The sequence below is a fragment of the Hylobates moloch genome, unplaced genomic scaffold (assembly GCF_009828535.3).
Source record: "Hylobates moloch isolate HMO894 unplaced genomic scaffold, HMol_V3 SCAFFOLD_3, whole genome shotgun sequence".
NCBI lineage: Eukaryota > Metazoa > Chordata > Mammalia > Primates > Hylobatidae > Hylobates > Hylobates moloch.
This window is the reverse complement of record NW_026652278.1, coordinates 55,497,265-55,517,990: the sequence shown is the minus strand read 5'-3', so window position 1 is coordinate 55,517,990 and position 20,726 is coordinate 55,497,265. Positions and strand designations below refer to the sequence as shown.

The 20,726-nt window shown below is 37.9% G+C and overlaps 1 protein-coding gene across 10 annotated transcripts in view; it reads left to right on the top strand.

The window, feature by feature from the left end:
• The window catches only part of ANK3 (ankyrin 3), a 364,937-nt gene that overhangs the window by 93,679 nt on the left and 250,532 nt on the right, over nucleotides 1–20,726 (top strand). For all 10 annotated transcript variants that reach the window (XM_032137947.2, XM_032138001.2, XM_032137998.2 and 7 more), the window contains exons 2-4: nucleotides 19,395–19,496; nucleotides 19,882–19,980; nucleotides 20,157–20,255. In XM_032137947.2, the coding sequence (XP_031993838.1) occupies nucleotides 19,395–19,496; nucleotides 19,882–19,980; nucleotides 20,157–20,255 (300 nt within the window). The remainder of the gene's footprint in view (nucleotides 1–19,394; nucleotides 19,497–19,881; nucleotides 19,981–20,156; nucleotides 20,256–20,726) is intronic.

The window sequence follows — 20,726 nt, the reverse complement described above, 5'->3', positions numbered from 1 at the left end:
TTTACATATGCATAATCATAAATTACATAGTTAGACAGCTTTGAGAAATACTCATTGCTGGGAACGGTTTGAGAATAAGCTTTGCTGTAACAAGTCTTGAAGAATGTACCTGAAGAGTTCTGGCCTTTTATTAACTAAAAAGTTTAAAAAATCTGAGATCCAAAAGGAAAGCCCAAATAAAAGTAGACCATCTTGTTTCTGCCTCCTGTCAGAATATATCAACTAAATGGTGAAAGCATTTGATCTCAGCCCATATGTGCAGTGTTTTCTGTTTTGGTGGGCATGCTGTTTGAAAAAACGTGTAATCAAATGACAGACTGAATTTGAAATTATCATGCCCTAAGCAGTAACTCTGGAAGGGTACTGACCCGATACGAATCATATAGAAGTTCCATCACAATAGAGTAGCATATACTATTGCTGTACTGGGTTTTGCTGGAAAATGAAGAATTATTCCTCTCCTGCCTTTGTCTCTGACTTGAATGGAAGACTGAACACTTTATCTGCATGAGCTGAGCTATGGATAAGATCCTTGCAGAGAGGGTATAGTAGATAATTGCATTTTCATGAATGATCATTAATACTTCCTGCTGCTTCTGTTCGGCTTGTGGTTTTTACAATATTGTTTAGAGATTTTCTGTGTGGAAGAACTAGAACTAGTTTTGACATAAATGATTGATGAAAAGTTAACTTTAAAGTTTAACTCTTCAATAATGCTCATGAAAAAAACCTAGACTCTAATATTGAACAAAGCCCAAATGTAATCCAATTTTAATGTGCATTTTAGAGGTAGCTAATAATAAGATCCTTCAATAGCAACTGATGTGCATTAATTTTAAATCCTGTGAAGTTACCCTATAATGCCAAATAGAAAATCTTTGAATTCAGATGTTTCCTATTTTATATATATATATTTTTTCAATGATTGATCCAGTAATAAATACATATTTAACTGTTGGAGGAATCCCTCATTTTATTGTTGATTTTCACTTAAGAAAATTGGGGGCAAGTAGGATATTTTATATAGTCAAACTCAAAAAAAGGAATCACAAAACTTGTCTTTTGCTGCTGAGACTATTATAGTGTTTGTTGTGAAATGGAAACTTTTAGTTGTATAGTAAATATAATATTTACTTACCAACTAAATTTGTTCTGTGTGACAATATAAAGATGCTACTTCAGGTCAGTTATAAATTTCGATGATAATCAAGTTTAAGTTATCTGTAAGACCAAAAAGAATTTACAATATAATGTGATATCTTTTCGAAGTCATTCTCTTTATAATGTTAAGACATTTTTAGTCGCAAAGTAAATATGTTTGCCAACTCTATCCTAGTGCAAATGTGTATTTTTTAAATGTTTTATCATGATCCTCAGAATATATTGCAAAACCTAGTAATAAAAATTAAACTGTGTCTTCTAATTGGACTATTGATAAATATATAATTAGATTATATAATATAAATTTCAGTGTATTTCAGGGAAATATTCATAGTTACTAATAATCACTCATTAAACATAAGAATCTGTAAGGAATTTAATTCTTTTATTTTAGGAGTCTCTTTTCACTTTTGTAAGTAAGATTTTTGTAAGAATATCTTTGTAGATATTCATGATAGCAAACATTTCCAAAGAATAATGTTGGGTAGTGAATGCCATTTTTTTTAGTCAAGTGACAGTGAGTGATGGCAACCAGTTTGAAAAGTAGAAGCCAATAATATTAAAAATTGCTTTTCAGAATGTGGACATGTTTCAGCTTTATTTAGTCTTGAATTATTGATTATTTTGTATTCTAACTCAACATCATTTTGATATATTGTAAATTTACATACTTCTGTAATTCAGTGATTATTGTCATATTTTGAAAACACTTGTATCTGTAAGATAAGATACGTTTTGAATACTGCATACTTTTTTTTTTTTTGAGACAAGGTCTCACTCCGTTGCCCAGGCTGGAGTGCGGTAGCACAATCACAGCTCACTGCAGCCTTGAACTCCCAGGTTCAAGTGATCCTCCCATCTCAGCCTCCTGAGTCACTGGGACTACAGGTGTGTACCACCACACCCAGCTAATTTTTAAAATATTTTTTGTAGAGACAGGGCCCCACTGTGTTCAGCCCAAGCTGATCTCAGACTCCTAGGCTCTCATCTCAGCCTCCCAAAGTGCTGGGATTTACAGGCATGACCCACTGCACCTAGCCCTACTGCAGACTTTTAAACACAGACTGTGTCTTGCTCATTGTTTGATCCCCAAAACCTGGAATATATGTATTCAATAAATATTTGTTAAGATTTTAAGCAAAGCTTCATCTTTGAAGGGTACAGCCTTTCATAATTGTGGCCTTCTAGTCACCAGTTAGTCATACAAGAGACTATTTTAAAATATTTAAATATTTTTAAAAATGTTTAAAAGGAACATGCTCTAGTTAACTTTCCATTTTAGTGACCAGAATCAGGCTGTCATTTTCCATGTAGAAGTTTCCCAGAGCAGAGGATTTGTATCTGTAGTTGTGTTTATGCAACAATGACAAGTTGTCCTGAAGGAATTCTCATGCTATCTTTCTGGCAACATCACTTGCAATGGAATTTGTTGCTTATTTGTCACATGTCATTTCCAAGGACCTTAAGTGGACATCCTATGGGCAGTGTCATCCACTGAGGAAGTGTATTAGTGTTCAAGTATTTTGACTGTGTGGACATAGCCACTTGGAAAGACTCTAGAAGAACTAAAGCAAGGTAGCAGAAAAGCAATGAACAGGTACTGATTAGAGTGATCCTGATCTGTACTTTGCAAAAATAGTAGCACTATATTTATTTAGACTTTGTCTTCCTGCTCATTCTTGCCTTTTGCTTAAAGTATTCTCTTCGGAGGTGTTAGGCCTTTGTATCATGAGGTCAATCAAGAACCCCTGGGTGTCCCTGAGACCCTTCTAGCGTACCCTGAAGACTGGTATCCTTGACATACTTCAACCAAAACAATATGTACATTAAAGAGATTTGCCGACTCGTAAAACAATACCATTCATGTCATCTTTTTTGTTTGTTTTGGAAAATACAGTTATGTTTCATAAGATAAATATTTTAAGTTAACATGTAACAAGATTGCCATTGTTATTTTAAAATAAATTAATGATTAATTAATTTTTTAATTGTCAGCTTCATTTTCTAATGTGGTAAATAACAATAGTTATAATCCTCATAATCAAAAGCTCTTTGGGGCTCCTCAATAATAGTTAGGAGTATAAAGGTACCTTGAGTAATAAGTTTGAGAACCGCTGCTGTAGACAGATCACAATGTGAGTGTTCTCTGCTTTGTTTGCTTCCCTTACTTCCTGAAAGCATTGGGCAAATGAGGTCAAGTTCGTGGGTTCAGTCCCTGTATGTTTATTTGACTCTCATGGTTATAATTGTAGCCAAACAGAATATTAACTTAAAATAATTTTAAAGTGATAATTAATAAAGGATAATGTTAATTGGGGGCCAACTGTGTGCCATGCCATTTCTAACTGCTCGGCATGTATTATCTCCTTTAATATCAACAGCCCTCTGAGTTAAATTTTACTGCTAATTTCATTTTACAGATGAGGAAATTTAACTACAGTATGTTTAAGTATCTTGGCCAAAGTCACATCTTTTGTGAATTGCAGAGCCAGGTTGTGAACTTAGGCATCCTGGGTCCAGAATCCGAACTCTGAAATCACTAAACTATATTGACTTGCCAATAGAAAGTGACATATTAGTCTAGATCTATCTGCAAATGCTTAGAAAACACACATCACATAGCTCCTTAAATAGGAGTCTTTGCTCGTAATAACCCTCGTAGTACATTTTAGCTGTTAGACGGTAACATAACTGAAAGTCACCTTCCATATTATAACTACTTATAACGACAGAGTCCAATGGTTACCTTAACTTTGGGGTAAAGTCCACTCTTACTTGTTTCATTTTTTATCATAGAAAATAACATCCTTATTTTCTTTACTACATGTTTCCTTCACACTTCTAGAAAGATTTCTTGTGTGTCTATGTATGTGCTCTTTCTATATTTTGTCCTTTTGTTGTATTTAATGTAAAGCTGTTTAAGCCTCCCAATTCCAAATCAAGTCAAGGAAAAATATAAATGTCACTTACAGATTATTTACGATCCCGAATCAGTCTATCTATCTATCTGACTTCTCTAGTGAGCTAACCTTGTTTTTAAAAACATTTTTATACATTCAAATAAGAACTTATTTATCTATATTTTCAACAAGGCCTCCTAAAATCCCTTTGTTGATTACAGACTTAAGTAAAAATGAAACATTTTAAGTGAAAAGAACAATAGCATTTTGGTTTATTTGTTTTTTAAAAAATCAGCATGAAACCATCCTCCCTGCAAGCCCCCTACCTCCCAAAAAAGGCAGATAGTTTCATTTACCAACAATTCTAGCAAGGCTCCAGCTGCGTCAGCTGGGGGCCAACATTTTAGGATGATAAATTCAAGAACTCACTAGCTAACGCCTCCTCTCCCTCTGGTACCATGGCCTCACCCTTCAGTTCCTCTGGGCTTTTAAACCTCAGGCCTCTAATTATCTGACCAGGAAGCTGAAGTCCACTGTATTGTAATTTCCTAGCTGATTCGCACCATATGGAGTATATTTATGCATTGCAAGAAAATAGTTATGTTTGCAGTATTAAGTCTATCCACACTAAAAATCAAGCTATTTCCTGGTCTAAAAAAAAAAATTGTTGGGAAAATGTTCATCTGTTCAAATACTTTCTCTTCTCTCTGCTACCTAGACCAGTTTTAGCTTATCACTGTTTTCAGTTGCTATATATAAAATGTGAATAGTTGCCTGGATTAAATATTTTAGGACTCATGCCAATACCTCCTACATAATAAGGATCCTTAAGCATGAAGGCCTGAAATCCTTGTTCTGATTCATAACATACCAAATAAATGGAAAAATCCCAAACGGTTGTTGTGTTTTATATAATCTACCATGTATAATGTCAGAATTTCCTGCTATGTATTTCCTGAGCGGAACATAGCAATATCTCAGTATTATGAGGTACATCTCTAAGGGACTCAGCAGTTTGTTGTTGTGGTGGTGGTTGTGTAGCCAAGCTATGCAAAAAATTGGAATTTGTTTTATAAACAAGGATCTCCGTAGACTGCCAGATTTTAACTGCATAATACTATCTCGTTTCATTTTACATTTAATGAGACAAAGTTGTCGGTCATTTTTAGCCTTCTTTGTATGTGAGGAGTGGGTCCAGTTCATTCTTGTTCTGTAACATTAGGTGGTAGGAAGAACATTAAAGCCAGGGAACCCAAATTCTATTTTCAGCACTTTCTCTAACTAGTTAAGCAAATCACACCTATCTTTGCTTCAGTTTTCTATCTATTTGATAGAGATGATACGGTGACCGCTGCTTACCCCAAAATATAAGATGTGTATAACAGATAGAATTGTACGTATTTTTTTGTTCAATACAAAGCAAGTTGTTTATTAAGACTAAAAGTTAATCATTACTGTGTCTTTGCTTACCAGTTTACTAGTTCAGGGCTATGAACCATGAGATTATTTAGTAAATGTTAAGGTGAGCCAAGGGTATGTACGTAATTGACTAATGCTATCACAAGATGATAAATGAAGGTGTGATGAGATGCATGCCAGCGGATCCCTCCAGGAGAGGGATGTTTAAAGCAGCCACTTTCTCTGGTAAACAAGGAAGAATAGATTATGCATCAAGGATTTCCTAGGCAGCTTGGCTCACAGGAAAGCAAAAGAGAATTTCTTAACAGACATGTTCATGTGGGAAATAATTGAGACAGATGAGCTAGATGAAGCAAAGCAAAAAGAGAGGAAGGGGTGACTGATAGAAAGTTTAGGACCCTGGGCAGGGCTCGGTGGCTCATGCCTGTAATCCCAGCACTTTGGGAAGCCAAGGCAGGTGGATCACCTGAGGTCAGGAGTTCGAGACCAGCCTGGCCAATGTGGTGAAACCCCGTCTCTACTAAAAATACAAAAATTAGTCGGGCGTAGTGGTGGGTGCCTGTAATTCCAGCTACTCAGGAGGCTGAGGCAGGAGAATCGCTTGAACCCGGGAGGCGGAAGTTGCAGTGAGCTGAGATTGCACAACTGCACTCTGGCCTGGCAACAGAGTGAGACTCTGTCAAAAAAAAAAAAAAAAGAAAAAGAAAAAAAGAAAGTTTAGGACCCCAGTGGCTTTATGTTTTTTTTGTTCAGCACATGCCTTCTGCCAAACAAATGAAAAATACTTTAGGTATTTTGGGGAAGGCTGGCATATAGAACACTTACAGATTACGAACCATTAACTGCTCTTTTATTAAACCTTTGATTACTATCTCATTTTAACTCAATGGGGAAAATAATGCCCTGAAATAAACATGATTACACTTTTCCAAAGGACTAAATCTTCCTTATATTAACATTCCATTAGCGTGTATTAAGAAAAAAAAAAATTCTCCAGGGCTGCTGTACGTTTTGAATTGCTTAGCCATGAGAATGCAATGGATAGACTTTTTTTTTTTCCAGAGCAACATATTACTATTTCTCTCATGCTTCTTTGTCTCAAGAGGTAATCAGAAACAGGTTCAAACACAGCAGAGGTTTCAAAAGAGTCGTAATGAATACACCTGCAAAACATACTTTGCAGAAATGGTTTCTCCATCTGTGGTTATTTTCCAGGCTTGTTTATTTGAATCTTTAGATTTCAGAATAACCAAATATAAATATTTTATTAATTTTAAGGTTGACCTGTCTGTTCCTGTTGTATAGCTTAACCCAAGTAAAGGCAAACTCATGCTGTCCTAAAATTTCCTAATGAAATAAAGTCGAATAATTCGTTTTAATTTTAAATTTGAAAAACATCTTGACCTGAGCACAGTGGCTCACACTTGTAATCCCAACACTTGGGAGGCCAAGATGGGTAGATTACTTGATCCCAAAAAGTCAAGAACAGCCTGGGTAACAAGGCAAAAATCCGTCTCTACTGAAAATAACAAAAATTAGTCAGGCGTGGCGGTCTGTACCTGTAGACCCGGCTACTAGGGAGGTCGAGGTGGGAGGATTGCTTGAGCCTGGGAGGTGGAGGTTGCAGTGAGCTCCAGCCTGGGTGATAGAGACAGACTGTCTAGGGGTAAAAAAAAAGAAAGAAAGAAACGTATCTTGGATAAAGGGCTATAATTCTTTTCACATCTTGGGTTAGGTACCTTGGCCACAGTAGAACTTTTATTAACACTGCTCCATCTTTGCTTGTTTGGAAAATTAAACACTTACCATTAGCAGTGGAAGCATTTGCACATTGCATAATATCATGGAGCTTTTAGGGCAGGGAGGATCTTGCCTGTCATCTAGTCAAATCGTCCTACCACTTCCTTCCATCATTTATGGCTTTCTGCCTAACACAGCATAGTGACTTTGTGTCTGCAGCACAGTAAGATACCTTGCAACTTCCATAGTGTAAGGAAAATGAAAGTTTTGAGTCAAAATAGTTTGAAATCAAAATAGTTGGCCATAGCCTGGTACAAATCAAGACAAAATGTTACTATATTGACCTCATATTATTAAGACACAAATTCTCCTCTCCTGATACGTATGATTTTATATCCTCTGAGAGACAAGTGAAACTGGCTTTTTAAGATCTTACTTTATATTATCAGAAAATTTGTGACAAACACAAATCCTATTTTGCAGCTGAATATAATCAAGTTTATGTTGAGGAATATTAGAAATACCCACCCACCTACCAGCACCTGACATGTGTTTTTCCTCCCATGGGAAAATTTTTTTTCTTCTCTGTATTTATTTTCGTTGCTCATCAGTCTCCAAGAGAATTTTTAGGGGTCTGAATTCTGAGTGAGAAAAAATACCCCCAGGGCCTGAATTCTAGATCCTCCTTTTGATGTAAACCAGATCATAGTGGACAGACTGGATGAGGGTATGTTTTATCAGCACATGGCGAGGTAAATCTCGTGAAAACACTGCCTTTACAAAAACAAAAGCCTGCCAGCACTGTATTTTTTTTAACTGGTTCCCACTCCCCTCTATTTAAAGATAAAGATGGGAATGTTGTTTTGCCTTTCAGCATGAGAGTGGCCACTGTGCACAGACACCCCAGCAGGTTTGAAATGTGCACCAGCAGAGGCCTTTCTGGCACAGGTCCCAGTGCAAAGATGCTAACCATGCCTAACATGTGTTAGGGGACAGTGACCTCATTTTCAGGGATGAACTGAGGGGACTTCCAAGCAAAATCCATGCAAAGGCAGCCTTGTAGCAATCAGAGGGAATCTGTGGAACCAGCGCCTTTTACTTCAGTTAGTTTTGATAGTGTTTATTACTAATATAGACCACCTTTAGAAATTTAGAAGCATTTTTTTAATTGGTTAAGTAACCCCCTCTCTACTCCTCTTCTGGCTGATTTATGGATGAGAAATGCTGGTTTATTTCTAATAACTGGATAGCAATTAAGTAAAAAAAAGAATAAAAGCTTAATAATCTGAGGTCTTTCCTAACTAAAAGGGTTCAAGTTTTTTCAAGCTCTTACCATGAAAAAGGCACATAAAATTGCCCTTTATTTAAGATCTCCACACCCAAAACACATACTTGATAATAATGCATTTGCTGATATAGACCAATCTCTTAAAAAGAGAAATACCAATCTCTTAAAGATCCAAGGTTTTTACTGACAGGCAGCAGATTATAGTATGAATGTCACCGTTGTTTTCGTTTGTGTAATTGGTTGCATTCTTTTGAAATTGGTGGGAAATTAGATCACTGTGCAAGATATCTATAAAAATATCAGTGCACAATATCTTACTCTAAAATATCTGGCAACTTAGTGGTCACAATCGGGATGGCCATGTCCCAGTGACTCAGCTCTACTCTCATAGGAAAAAAAAATCCACCCTTTGGCTCCCCTCTCATGTGCTTGGGCAGAGCCACAGCTCTGTGTCCCACACGAAAGCCTTAAACACAGAAGAATGGGCCTTTCAAGTCATTAGACTAATTTTTTGTTGGACATTATCTTATTCTAAATAAATACATTTTAGATTTTGGAAAATTCAAGTCCCCTTTCTGATGGAGAATAATTTTCAAACTCATGTTACTTTGTTCACCAAAAATTACTTCTCAGTGCTACCAAGCAAAGCCTCTCATCTTTAGTTTCTGGTTATGAAAAGCAGGGGCAATAAGGCTGGGCACTGTGGCTCACACCAGCACTTTGGGAGGCTGAGACAGGCAGATCACTTGAGCCTAGGAGCTTGAGACCAGCCTGGGCAACATGCTGAAACCCATGTCTACAAAAAATACAAAAATTAGTCAGGTGCGGTGGTACCAACTACTTGGAAGGCTGAGGTGGGAGGATCACATGAGCCTGGGGAGATCAAGTCTACAGCAAGCCATGATAATGCCACTGCACTCCAGCCTGGGTGTGAGAGTGAGACCTTGTCGCAGAAAAAGAAAGAAGGAGGGAGGGAGAGAGAAAGAGAAAGGGGGAGGGGAGAAGAAGAAAGAGGGTTGCATAAGCCAGAAGCTGTGGATTGCTTGAGCCCAGGAGCTTGAATACAGCCTGGGCAACAGAGCAAGACCCCATCTCTTTAAAAAAAAAAAAAAAAAAAAAAAAAGCAGGGCATAGATGAAAAAGGGTCGGGGGAGGTAATTATGAAAGTGAAGAATTTAAAATGTGGCCTTGAGATCTTAATCTTGTATGTTAAATTAGAAGCCTGTCAGTATACCTTCAGAATGCCTCTTATATCACTTTCTTGTCCATTCCACAGCTAGCCCCCCCCAGTCTTCTCATCACATTGTCACATACAACCATATTTTCACAGTAACCTACTTCAGTGGCTTTCTCCTTTGGTGAAGGAGAACTTAATGTGCCACCAAAGGAGATCAGTTTGAGCTGCATTGATCAAAACGTCCCATCTCAGACCAATCGAATCTGAATCCCTTGGCTGTGACGTGTGTGTGTGTGTGTGTGTGTGTGTGTGTGTGTGTGTGTGTGTGAGATTCCTACCTGGGAGATCCCTGAGGCACGGTGGGGTTGACAACAGGGACCCACAGATCTTATCTCCATTTCCTCCCACACTCATATCTGACGTCAATTAATTGGGTCAATATGTAGCTTTAATGATGTCTTTTCACTCCTCAAAACTTTATTTCCTCCTGGTATCTTTATGGCGAAGTTAAATCAGATTTATCTGGTGTTCCAAACCTCTTCTGAACCTGCCCTTTTCGCCTACTCCCCTCTCCCAGGGGAATCCCCTTTCACAGAGATTGTCTATTCACAATTCCTCAAACCTTTCCGGCTCTTTATTTCGAACTACCTTTTCTTCCTTTTATTCTCCACTGACCAAATCCCCTGTTGAAGTCCTGCATCCTCCTACCAGCTGTTTTCCCAGTTGTAACAGGATGCAGAAATGGCCCTTCCCAATGAGCTTCTCTGACTTTATGAACTTCTGTAGGTTAATCTACCATGAATTCAGGCTCCAGTGTGCACAGCTAGATTAGGACAAAGACCTACCCTAAAAAAGATTATCATCCATCTCTGTAGGATATGTGATCCTAAGCAGAACAGACCAAGTGCTGTAGGAGTCCAGAGTGAGAAGGCGTCATGCCTAGTGTTTATCAGGGAAAGTAGCAAATATGAAGGGATCTTTGAGCTGGACCCAGAATTTAGTAGGTGAGTCTGTTGGTCGGGGAGGGAAAGTGAGGAGGGTTAGTGAGCATTACTAGCAAGGCATTACTGTTATTACCAGTGTCCTGGGTGAAGTCACAGTGCCAAGAAATTATAGGGGGTAGTTGAGGAATAAAAAGATATCTAGGTTGCTTTCAAGATTAGTGTTGATTCATGTTTTGTTTCAGGCTGGAAGTATGTGTTTGGGACAGGCTTTAAAGGGCCTGTGAGCCTATGCCATAGAAGTGGATTGGATATTACGGTTTAAAAGCAACAACATTTGAACAAATGAGATATGGTATAAAACAGCAATATATTAAACAGATAAGGGTAGACCTATCTGGGGCAAAACTGAAGATAGGCACACACAACTCTGCTCACTGAGCCCTACCTTTGATCTCAGTGTTTCTAAACTTTTGGGCTCCACAGAACTCAACTGGAAAACCCCTGGTGTTGAAGGAAGAGCCTGGGCTTGTTATCAAGCAGTCTCGGGTTTCATTCCTTGCTACTTACTTATTAGTTATGTGACCTTTGGCAAGCCACTTAATTTTTAAGAAAGGTTTCTGCCTCTGTAATGAGATTCCTGTTTTGATTGAATACTTAAGAAATAAATGATAATACATGTATAGTAAGACATAGTGCATAATAATAATACATGTAAAATGCTTAGTGAGGTCCCAAGTATATAGTAGGCACTCATTTAATAGCAGCTATTTTCCTTGTCTTGACTTTCTTAGAACCCTCAGTGGCTCTTTATAGACTGTTCAGTGCTTCCAGCAGATTCAACTAGTGCCAACTACAGCCTCTTGGAGATTTTTTAAATGACCTGGGCATTATATAGCAAGGGCCTGAACGGGCCAGGGAGAAGGATGAATGAGGAAAAAGAAGGTGAGCATATTTTCAGCTGTAGGGAAAGCTAAGAAGTTAGGAAAACAATAAAAATAAGTCTCTTAAAGTGCATCTTTGAACTAGCACTTTAAAAGTAAGAGGCCTGTAGAGATTTAAAAATATATATATGTGAAAGCAAAAACTGTTTTACTTGGTTGTATGAGTACAGAGTACAGGAGACAAAGCCTAGGACATGCCCAAGGTGGATAGTCTAATAAGAGACCCCACATTAACCTGGGCCCCAAATGGTGAGCCCCCAATATAAGAATGCACAAGAAATAAACCCACCATACAGAAGAGACAGGAAAAACATTCCTCTCCCCATTTGTCACCAGATGGAAGAGAAAAAAATCTGTCCTGAGAATTTGTAACCACAAGGAATCCCTCATATCTATACCAGTTTGAGATCTAAATTTATCCATGTAGTCTTAACAAAAACAAAAACAAAAAACCTCAAGCCAAGCATTTATTTTTAAAGTAATCTTGGGTTGATAGTGCCTCTAGGCAACTGGCAGAACCAATCTCAAATTTCTCTTTGGAATATGACAACATTAATCCAGGCATTAAAGAATTACCAAAGATTAGTTTCTAAGGAATATGAGGTCACAAGCAACAGTCACAAGCCAGGGAAATGTAAATTGGTGCAATCACTTTGAAATACAATTAACTAGAAATTAACTAGTAAAGCTGAATAAGCACATACTGAGTGACCCAGCATTTATGATCCTAAGATTTAAAAAACTCTTGCCCTTATGCACCCCAACTAGTGCCAGGATATTAATGGCAGTATCTTTCATAGTGGGTCCAAACTGGAAACAAGACAAATGTCCATCACCTCTACAGTGGATAAATACATTGTGTTATAATCACATAATGGACTCTTCTACATTAGCAATTATAAATTACCCACATGTTACATGTCAACATGGATGACTCTAAGAAACACATTAGACAAAAAAAGACAGAATGATACATAATATATAATTTTACTTATATAGAGTACTAAGACTCTTAAGTACTAAGACTAAGTCAATTACATAATATTTAGCTTAGGGAGGGGTACATAAATGTTAAAACTATAAAGAAAGGCGTGAGAGTGATTAACTAAAACAGAGGATGCCTTAGGAGAACCACTCAAGAAGGGACTCATTGGGAGTCTTCAAATCCGCTTGTAACTTGCATTCTTGAGCTGAATAGTGGGTATGTGGGTGTTTATCTTATGATTTTTCTTTAAACTGTTCATATCTGTTTTATGTATTTTTTAAATGTATGACATGCATCATGATAAATACTTTTTTTAAAAAAGGAGAAAGGAGAACTTAAAAAGTCCCTAAGACAGAATATTGAATCAGATGTGTACACATAACTTTCTGGAAGGGGGTTTGAGGGAGAGAGTGAGGAAAAAAAGGTAATCAGAGAGTTGCACCAAGATTGCATGCCTGGGTGGCTAGGATAATCTTGGGATGTTTAAATAAAAACAAGGAAATCTATTGTTCATATTTCTGTCGTTAGCATCTGGTTGCAGGCATATGCATTATATATCTCAGCACACTTCTGTTGTTGCTGTTGTTGAGTGAGGGAATTGTGGGACATAGAAATGTCTTGGGGTGAGGATGAGCACTACGTAGATATAGAGTGCTGAGCTTAGAGAGAATGGTGGGAGCCATAGAAGCGATGAGGTCACCTAGAAAGAGCATGCAGAAAGGAAAGAAATGTGAATTCTGAACATTTTCAGTGATGGGTTGAGGCAGTGAGGCACAGAAGGAAGTGAACAAAGAGATGACAGAAGAAAAGCTTGAGGGAAGATTTTCAAGAAAGAGAAGGTGATTGGTACTATCAAACATTACAAGAGGAGAAACTTAAAAGTCATGGAACTTGATGACTTGAAGGTCATTGGTGATTTTATACAGAGAGACAGTATTGATTAGTGAGAGAAACCGTATTGCCAGAAGTGCAAATATGAATTAGTATTAAGGATATAAGTCAGTGTGAACCTACACCAATCTTTCAAAATGTTTGATATTTAAAGGAGAACTCATAAACATCTATTTATTGAGTGCCTAGCTATGCACTCACATTGTTAATTACTTTACCTGAGTTATCTAATTTCATCCTAACAGTAGGTTATTTTATTCTGATTTGACAGCTGCGAAAACTGAGGTACATAGATATTTTTAAAAACTTGCCAAACACTAAGAGGTAGAATAGCTGAAACACAGATTCGGGCTGTGTGATTCCAGTGCTTTGGTTCTTATCTAGTCCACTGCACTGGGAAATAGAGGCAATCATCACTTGCAAGGGGGTGCTGGGTAGAAAAGTGGAAGGAAACTTTTTTGTATTTTGGGTTTTGTTTTGTTTTCTATGTTGGTAGGCAGAAGACAGGGCACCAGTAGAAAAAAGGAATTTGAAGTTTACAGGAAGGATCATCTGACCCTTCACATGGCTTCCAGGTAGCTGGGAAGATGAGGTAATGGGGAAAGATTAGAGAATTGGCACATCAAGTAGAAACAGGCTCCTGAGATTGCCCCCGCCCCCCAGAAAAGTTTAGAAGCAAAGGAGCAGAGCTATGTTATGTACTCACTGGGTCTCCAGTCTGCATTTTTTCAGGTGATCCACTGTTAGCCTGATCTTGAGTCACATAATAAACTCAATGAGGAAATTCTGATCCATGGAAGATATACCTGAAAGTGCCTAAAATAGTTAATTCAATGGATGGATAGACAAATCGATGGACTGATGGAAAATGAATGAATGAATGAATGAATCAAGAATTCTCATTTGGAATGGACCAAACATGTATTAAGCCCTTTCTTAGAATGGTGATTAACAGCCTAGACTCCAGAGCCAGACTGGGTTTGCATCCCTGTCATTCACAAGCTCTGTGTCCCTGGGAAAATCACTCATCCTGCAGCTCAATTTTCTTATCTATGAAATGGAGCTAGTAATAGTACGTACTTGTGTTAGTTTGCTAGGGCTGACATAGTAAACCACCACAAACCGGGTGGCTTAAAATAACCACAATGTATTCTCTCACAGTTCTGGAGGCCAGAAGTCCAAAATCAAGGTATCAGTAGAATCACACCTCCTCTAAAGACCCTAGGGGAGAATTCTTCCTTGCCTTTTCCCACTTCTGGTGGTGCTTGCCTTGAGGTAGCATAACTCAAGTCTCTGCCTCTTTCTTCACTTGGCCATCATCTCTCTTATGTGTACATGTGACTTCTCTTCTTATAAGGTCACCAGTCATTGGATTTTGGGCCCATTCTAATCCCATGTGACCTCATCTTAACTAATTACAACTGCAAAGATTGTATTTCCAAATATAGTCATGTTCTGAGGTTCCTAATGAACATCAGTTTTGGGGAGACACCATTCAACCCACTACATTACTTAATGGAACTGTTATAAGGATTACATAAATTAATATAAGGACTTATAAAATTAATACATATTAAGTGATGGATAATATAATTAAGTTAATATTAAGTGCTTGTAATCATGTCTAGCTTATAGTCAAAGGTATGAAGTATGACTGAGGTTGGCACTCTGAAAATGCTTATTCTTTCCAATAACTGCTTTCTGCTGAATAATATCAATATTCCACTGCCGGTAAAGATGCTGAGTTACTAGATTAATTCATAATAATGCTTGACTCTATCCCTGAAGCTATTTCCTTGAAAAACATACATGATTCATATTTCTAGTAAAATGACTAAGTAGACAGGACATTAAATGGTAACAAAGTAAACTTTCATTTCCAAATCCCTCAGATTTTGGTCACCCAGAGGAAAAAAAGTGCTGAACAACCTGTTCATATTCATTTTTGTGCAACTAATTCCTTAGGCAGTGGCTTTGTCTGTGTGACTTTCCATGTGGCTGCACCCAGCTTGTCTTTGAACCTAATTTCCTCCATAGTAATTTGTTGACGTTTTTGGATGAATCTTAGATATAGCATCAAAAGAGGCATTGTTTTGATACAAGGTTATCAAAAGGTTAAAAAAACAAGCTATAGACTGTGTTAAGAGTAACTCTTAGTTATTCCATGAAATGATGGCAATGAGATACAACCCACTGATACTGAGTCTAGTACAAAATTCATGTGTTTTTTACATGAAGGATATAAACAACAATATATTCTCTATGGGCAAAATTGGGGGGAAAATGGTTAAGGATCCAATATTTGCCCTGCCACTTATGCAAGGTTATTTTAGAGGAGAGAGAGTAAGAAGCTGTGAAATGAAAGCAAATAAGTCATTATTTGTGCCACATTTATTTTGTTCCACCAATGTGTATCCAGATATTGACACAATGCCTAACATGTAGTAGACATTCAACAAATATTTGAGGAAGAAGTGGCTATTTTGTTTGCCAGTGGCTAAAAGGAGGAACTTATTGGTTCTTTTTCTGTGGGCTTTGTAATGTCTCTTCCTATGATGTAAGTTTTCTTCAGGGCAGTCTTCATTCACCTCTTCTTGCTTTTTCCCTACCTTTACCCCTTTTTATTTGAAGTGGGTGGTTGTTATGGTTTTGGTGTGGTAAGCATGTTGATATGTAACAGGGCCAAGAAAAGTGAAGAAAATTAATTTCTGTTTCTGCTTGTGCTTCCTAAAATTCTGAGGCGGTCAATTAGCTATCTCAGAGAATTGTTTGATATCAGGGTCATTGAATGAAATAGATATAATGAAGGTGTCCACCAGAGAATTTTGTATCAGTAGAGCAGGAGTTCTTAAATGCAAGTTCACGAGCAAGCTTGGCACTCCTGAGCCACATGAAATTATGTGCAAATTGTGTGGGTGTGTGTGCAATTGTTGAAGGAAGATCATTTATTCACCACCTTTATTAGTCTCAAAGGAATCCAGATCCCAGATAGGTAGAGAACCGCTGAATTCGAAGATTTGTTTTATACTGATTTTGTTTTGTTTTAGAGGTTTGGATGGGAAGATTCTGAGGAAACTTGAGAGCAAAATGGACAGTGCATGGAATTATTAAATCTTTCCTGATATGGGATCAATTCAAAGGCTTTTTTCTTGAATTATAATACCTCTTTTTTAACTTCCTTAGCTGCCGTTGTTATGTACTCCATGTTGGAGTTTGGGATGCTAAACTCACAGTTGTTATCTCTGGCAGTTGAAATATCCAGGCAGACTGATGTCACTTGTTCCCAGAACGGCATCAGAGCCCTTCTGGGCAAATTCACTGATAAGTCATTGAACAGGCACAAAGAAGATGATATTTTGTGGTGCAATGAGCCATCCTTGCGTGGCTAATTTAGTTCTAACTGAACTTATAAACAAAAAACTAACCTCTAAATAGTGAGCCTCTTTAAAAACTGCATTCCGTTTTTCTTTAAATCCCTGGAAACTTTTATTTGTCCTTTGTTTAACTTGAACCTTTATCTCTTGTCATCTGCTTAACCCTCTGCTCTGATTAAATGATTTTCCTGCTTATCTCAAATTCTAATTTTATGTTATTTTAAGTAATAGCTATGTGTGCCCTCAGACACCTGACTCGGTGACTTAGTTTATAATCTCTGGTAGCTATCAGATTCTCAACTTAAACTGCTGCTGCTGCTAATAAAGCCTCCTGTATTATTCCAGGCAATAATTTAATTAATAGTTATTTCCACCCAATTTACTTATTTGTTGATGCATTCATTCACAAAAAACTTATAGGCACTTGCTATATGCCAAGAATGCTTCCAGTTGCAGAGGAAACAGTAAGATGAATATTACACATGGAGTCACAATGCCTTGTGCTGAGTCAAGGCTTGTGGCAACCCAAACAGGCCAAAGAGCTAAGCCTCCTTAAGTGTACAATCTTTATGTAAGTTGGGTTACTGTTTATTTAAAGCAGTGGTTCTCAACTAGGAAGACTTTGCCCCCTCCCCCAAGGGACATTCGGCAATTCTGGAGACACTTTTAGTTATCACAAATAGGGGATACCACTGGCACCTGGTCAGTAGAAAATGCTGGTAAACTTTGGACAATGAACAGGACAGTCCCCTACAGCAAAGAATTATTCAGATCAAAATGCCAATACCGCTGAGGCTGAGAAGCCCCAGTGTAGAGGCACAGTAGTGATTGAGAGAGGCTCACTACTGTGAAAGAGAAGGGGGCAGGTGACTCCAGAGGCAGTGGCCTCTCCTCTGAGGTTCTGAGCAAGTTGACTCTTAGTGAATTGACCCACACTGCAACCAAAGACCTTTCTGAGGGGTAGAACTTTCTTCTTCTCAATTACATTTCCATGAAAGAGTTAGCATTCCTCTCTTAAAGACTGGCATCTTGGCTGCTTTCCAGTTGCCTACTCCTTAATCTGCCTCCTCTGCTTATTCTGAAGGGGCTCATAATTTAGGGTGGAAGAAGGACAGGTATACCAAAACCTGTGATGTTGTGTAGTAAATACAAAGAGAGTTCAATGAAATTAATGCTGGGAGCACTGAGAAACTAAACTCTACCTGGGGGATCTGGGCAGGCTTCACAGATGAGGTGGCATTTGAACAAAGCCTTTGAAGGTGGTGTTTACCATATGGCTGAAAGAAGACACTTTTCTCTTTTAAGCCATACCCTGCATGATTGCATTTATAACTGGTGACAAGATGTTTTTGGCTGCTCTTTCAGGAAAACCTGCTTTTGTATTGTACTGCATTAAGCAAGACTTCTTTACAAATTTTGCAGGCCCAGCTTTGCAGTGTCTTTCCTCTCAGAGATTCTTCTGTCAGAGATTTCATTAGTAGGTGGTTTCAACTATGAAATTATAGATGTTAGAGTTTAGCAGTAGTTCAATGTTGCAAGCTTTCAATGAGTGAATTACATGTCCTGTTTTAAAATTTTATATGTATTTCTTTCTGCTGCTGCTCCTACGTATGGCTATGTACTGTAGGAAAATCCAGTAGAACATCATTGCCTGCAAATTTCTGTTAGACTATTAAGTACAACATAAAATGTGTTAAGCATGGTGGCTCATGCCTATAATGCCAACACTTTGGGAGGCCAAGGTGGGAGGATTGCTTGAGGCCAGGAGTTCAAGACCAGCCTGGGAACACAGTGAGACCCCTGTCTCTAAAAAATAAACAAGTAGCCTGGCATGGTGACGCATGTCCATAGTCACAGCTACTCAGGAGGCTGAGGCTGAGGATCACTTGAGCCCAGGAGTTCAAGGCTGCAGTGAGCTGTGATTGCACCACTGCACTCCAGTCAGAGCAACAGAGTGAGACCCTGTTTCTAAGAAGAAGAAGAATGCCATTGTGGGGTGGGGGGTGGGGGGGGCGGGGACAGCATTAGGAGATATACCTAATGCTAAATGACGAGCTAATGGGTGCAGGAAATCAACATGGCACATGGATGCATATGTAACAAACCTGCACATTGTGCACATGTACCCTAAAACCTAAAGTATAATAAAAAAAAAAAAAGAAAAAAAAAAAAAGAAAAAATTGCTGTGGTAGATGCGGATAAAAGGAATAGATGTTACATTTCTGCTACAAGAAAATAGTAGGGTCTTCATAATGTAATTATCAATAAGTTATAGAATTTCTCTTTTCCCTCTGGAAATTGTGTGTTGATTTAAGGTGCCTATGCGTTATAGGAAATTTTCTCTCTCAATTCAGAAGGAATTCTGACATCACACAAGGGATAACATTGTACTTTTGAAACTAGCTTTTAAAAAATGTGTCCTTTTCTTGGTTCTTTTTACAAAGAACTTTTATTCATATTTTCCTGTTAGAAATAAAAGAGTTCAATTATTTTAGTTTGGATCTTTAGCTGGATAGTTTATAAACATGCATATTGCTTCATTTTTCATCAAAAGGTTTTTCTTTTTTATTTTAGTCTGATGCCAATGCAAGTTACTTAAGAGCAGCTCGAGCTGGACACCTTGAAAAGGCCCTCGACTACATAAAAAATGGAGTTGACATCAATATTTGCAATCAGGTTAGTTGGAGTTATTACTGAATTTTTTACTTAAAATTCTAAAAATCTGGACTTCAAACTCCTTAAAGACTTTATTTTTTTGTGAGTTTTCCGTTGAATTTTATTAGCTTGTCATTGTCAAATTATTCTCTGTTAGAGGAACATTCAGAAATGTCAGCATATGTCCCTTAATAATTAATTTCTAAAATTTAGTAAATAATGATAACAGAACAACCCATCCAGTTTTGAAGTACTTTGATTCCTAATTCAAGATTCAAGTTCCTGCACTGCACACATGCAAGTGATCATCAGGTGGGACATTATAATATCTCAGGAGTTCTTGGTAGGTTGTTTACTGCTCTATTTTCAACCTGCTGAGTAAAGCTTTTCCTTTACTTTTGATCAGAATGGGTTGAACGCTCTCCATCTCGCTTCCAAAGAAGGCCATGTAGAAGTTGTTTCTGAGCTGCTACAGAGAGAAGCCAATGTGGACGCAGCTACAAAGGTCAGTATCACATATCTATGCTTTTTGTGCCACTCGCCATGTTCTGTGAGGATTCAGCCCTCAGTAAGAATGGGGGCACAACTCTCATAAGATATTTGTCAAATTTGTTCTCTTTGGGGAGAACAGGAAAATTCAAAAGATCGATGAGCTGATATATCTTGACTTTCATTTCACAGAAAGGAAACACAGCATTGCACATCGCATCTTTGGCTGGGCAAGCAGAGGTGGTAAAAGTCTTGGTTACAAATGGAGCCAATGTCAATGCACAATCTCAGGTAAGCCTACAACTCCATGCCACAGACATTTTGTTATCATTTACAAACAATGTTCTTTGGGTCAGGTGCTTGCTTAGTTCACATGTCCTCTAAGAACACAATACTTAAGAACTGTATTTAAAAAGTTATATTATTGCACACTTTGGAAGGCAAAGACGGGCAGATCGCTTGAGGCAGGAGTTTGAGACCAGCCTGGCCAACATGGTGAAACCCTGTCTCTACTAAAAATACAAAAAAATTAGCCTGGCATCATGGTGCATGCCTGTAATCCCAGATACTTGGGAGGCTGAGGCACGAGAGTCACTTGTTCCCAGGAGGCGGAGGTTGCAGTGAGCTGAGATTGCACCACTGCACTCAGCCTGGGTGACTGAGCAAGCCTCTGTCTCCAAAAGATAAAGTTAAATTATTGCAGATTATTTAAACTCATATGTATTTTCATTTGCAATATATATGTGTGTGAGAGAAAGATTT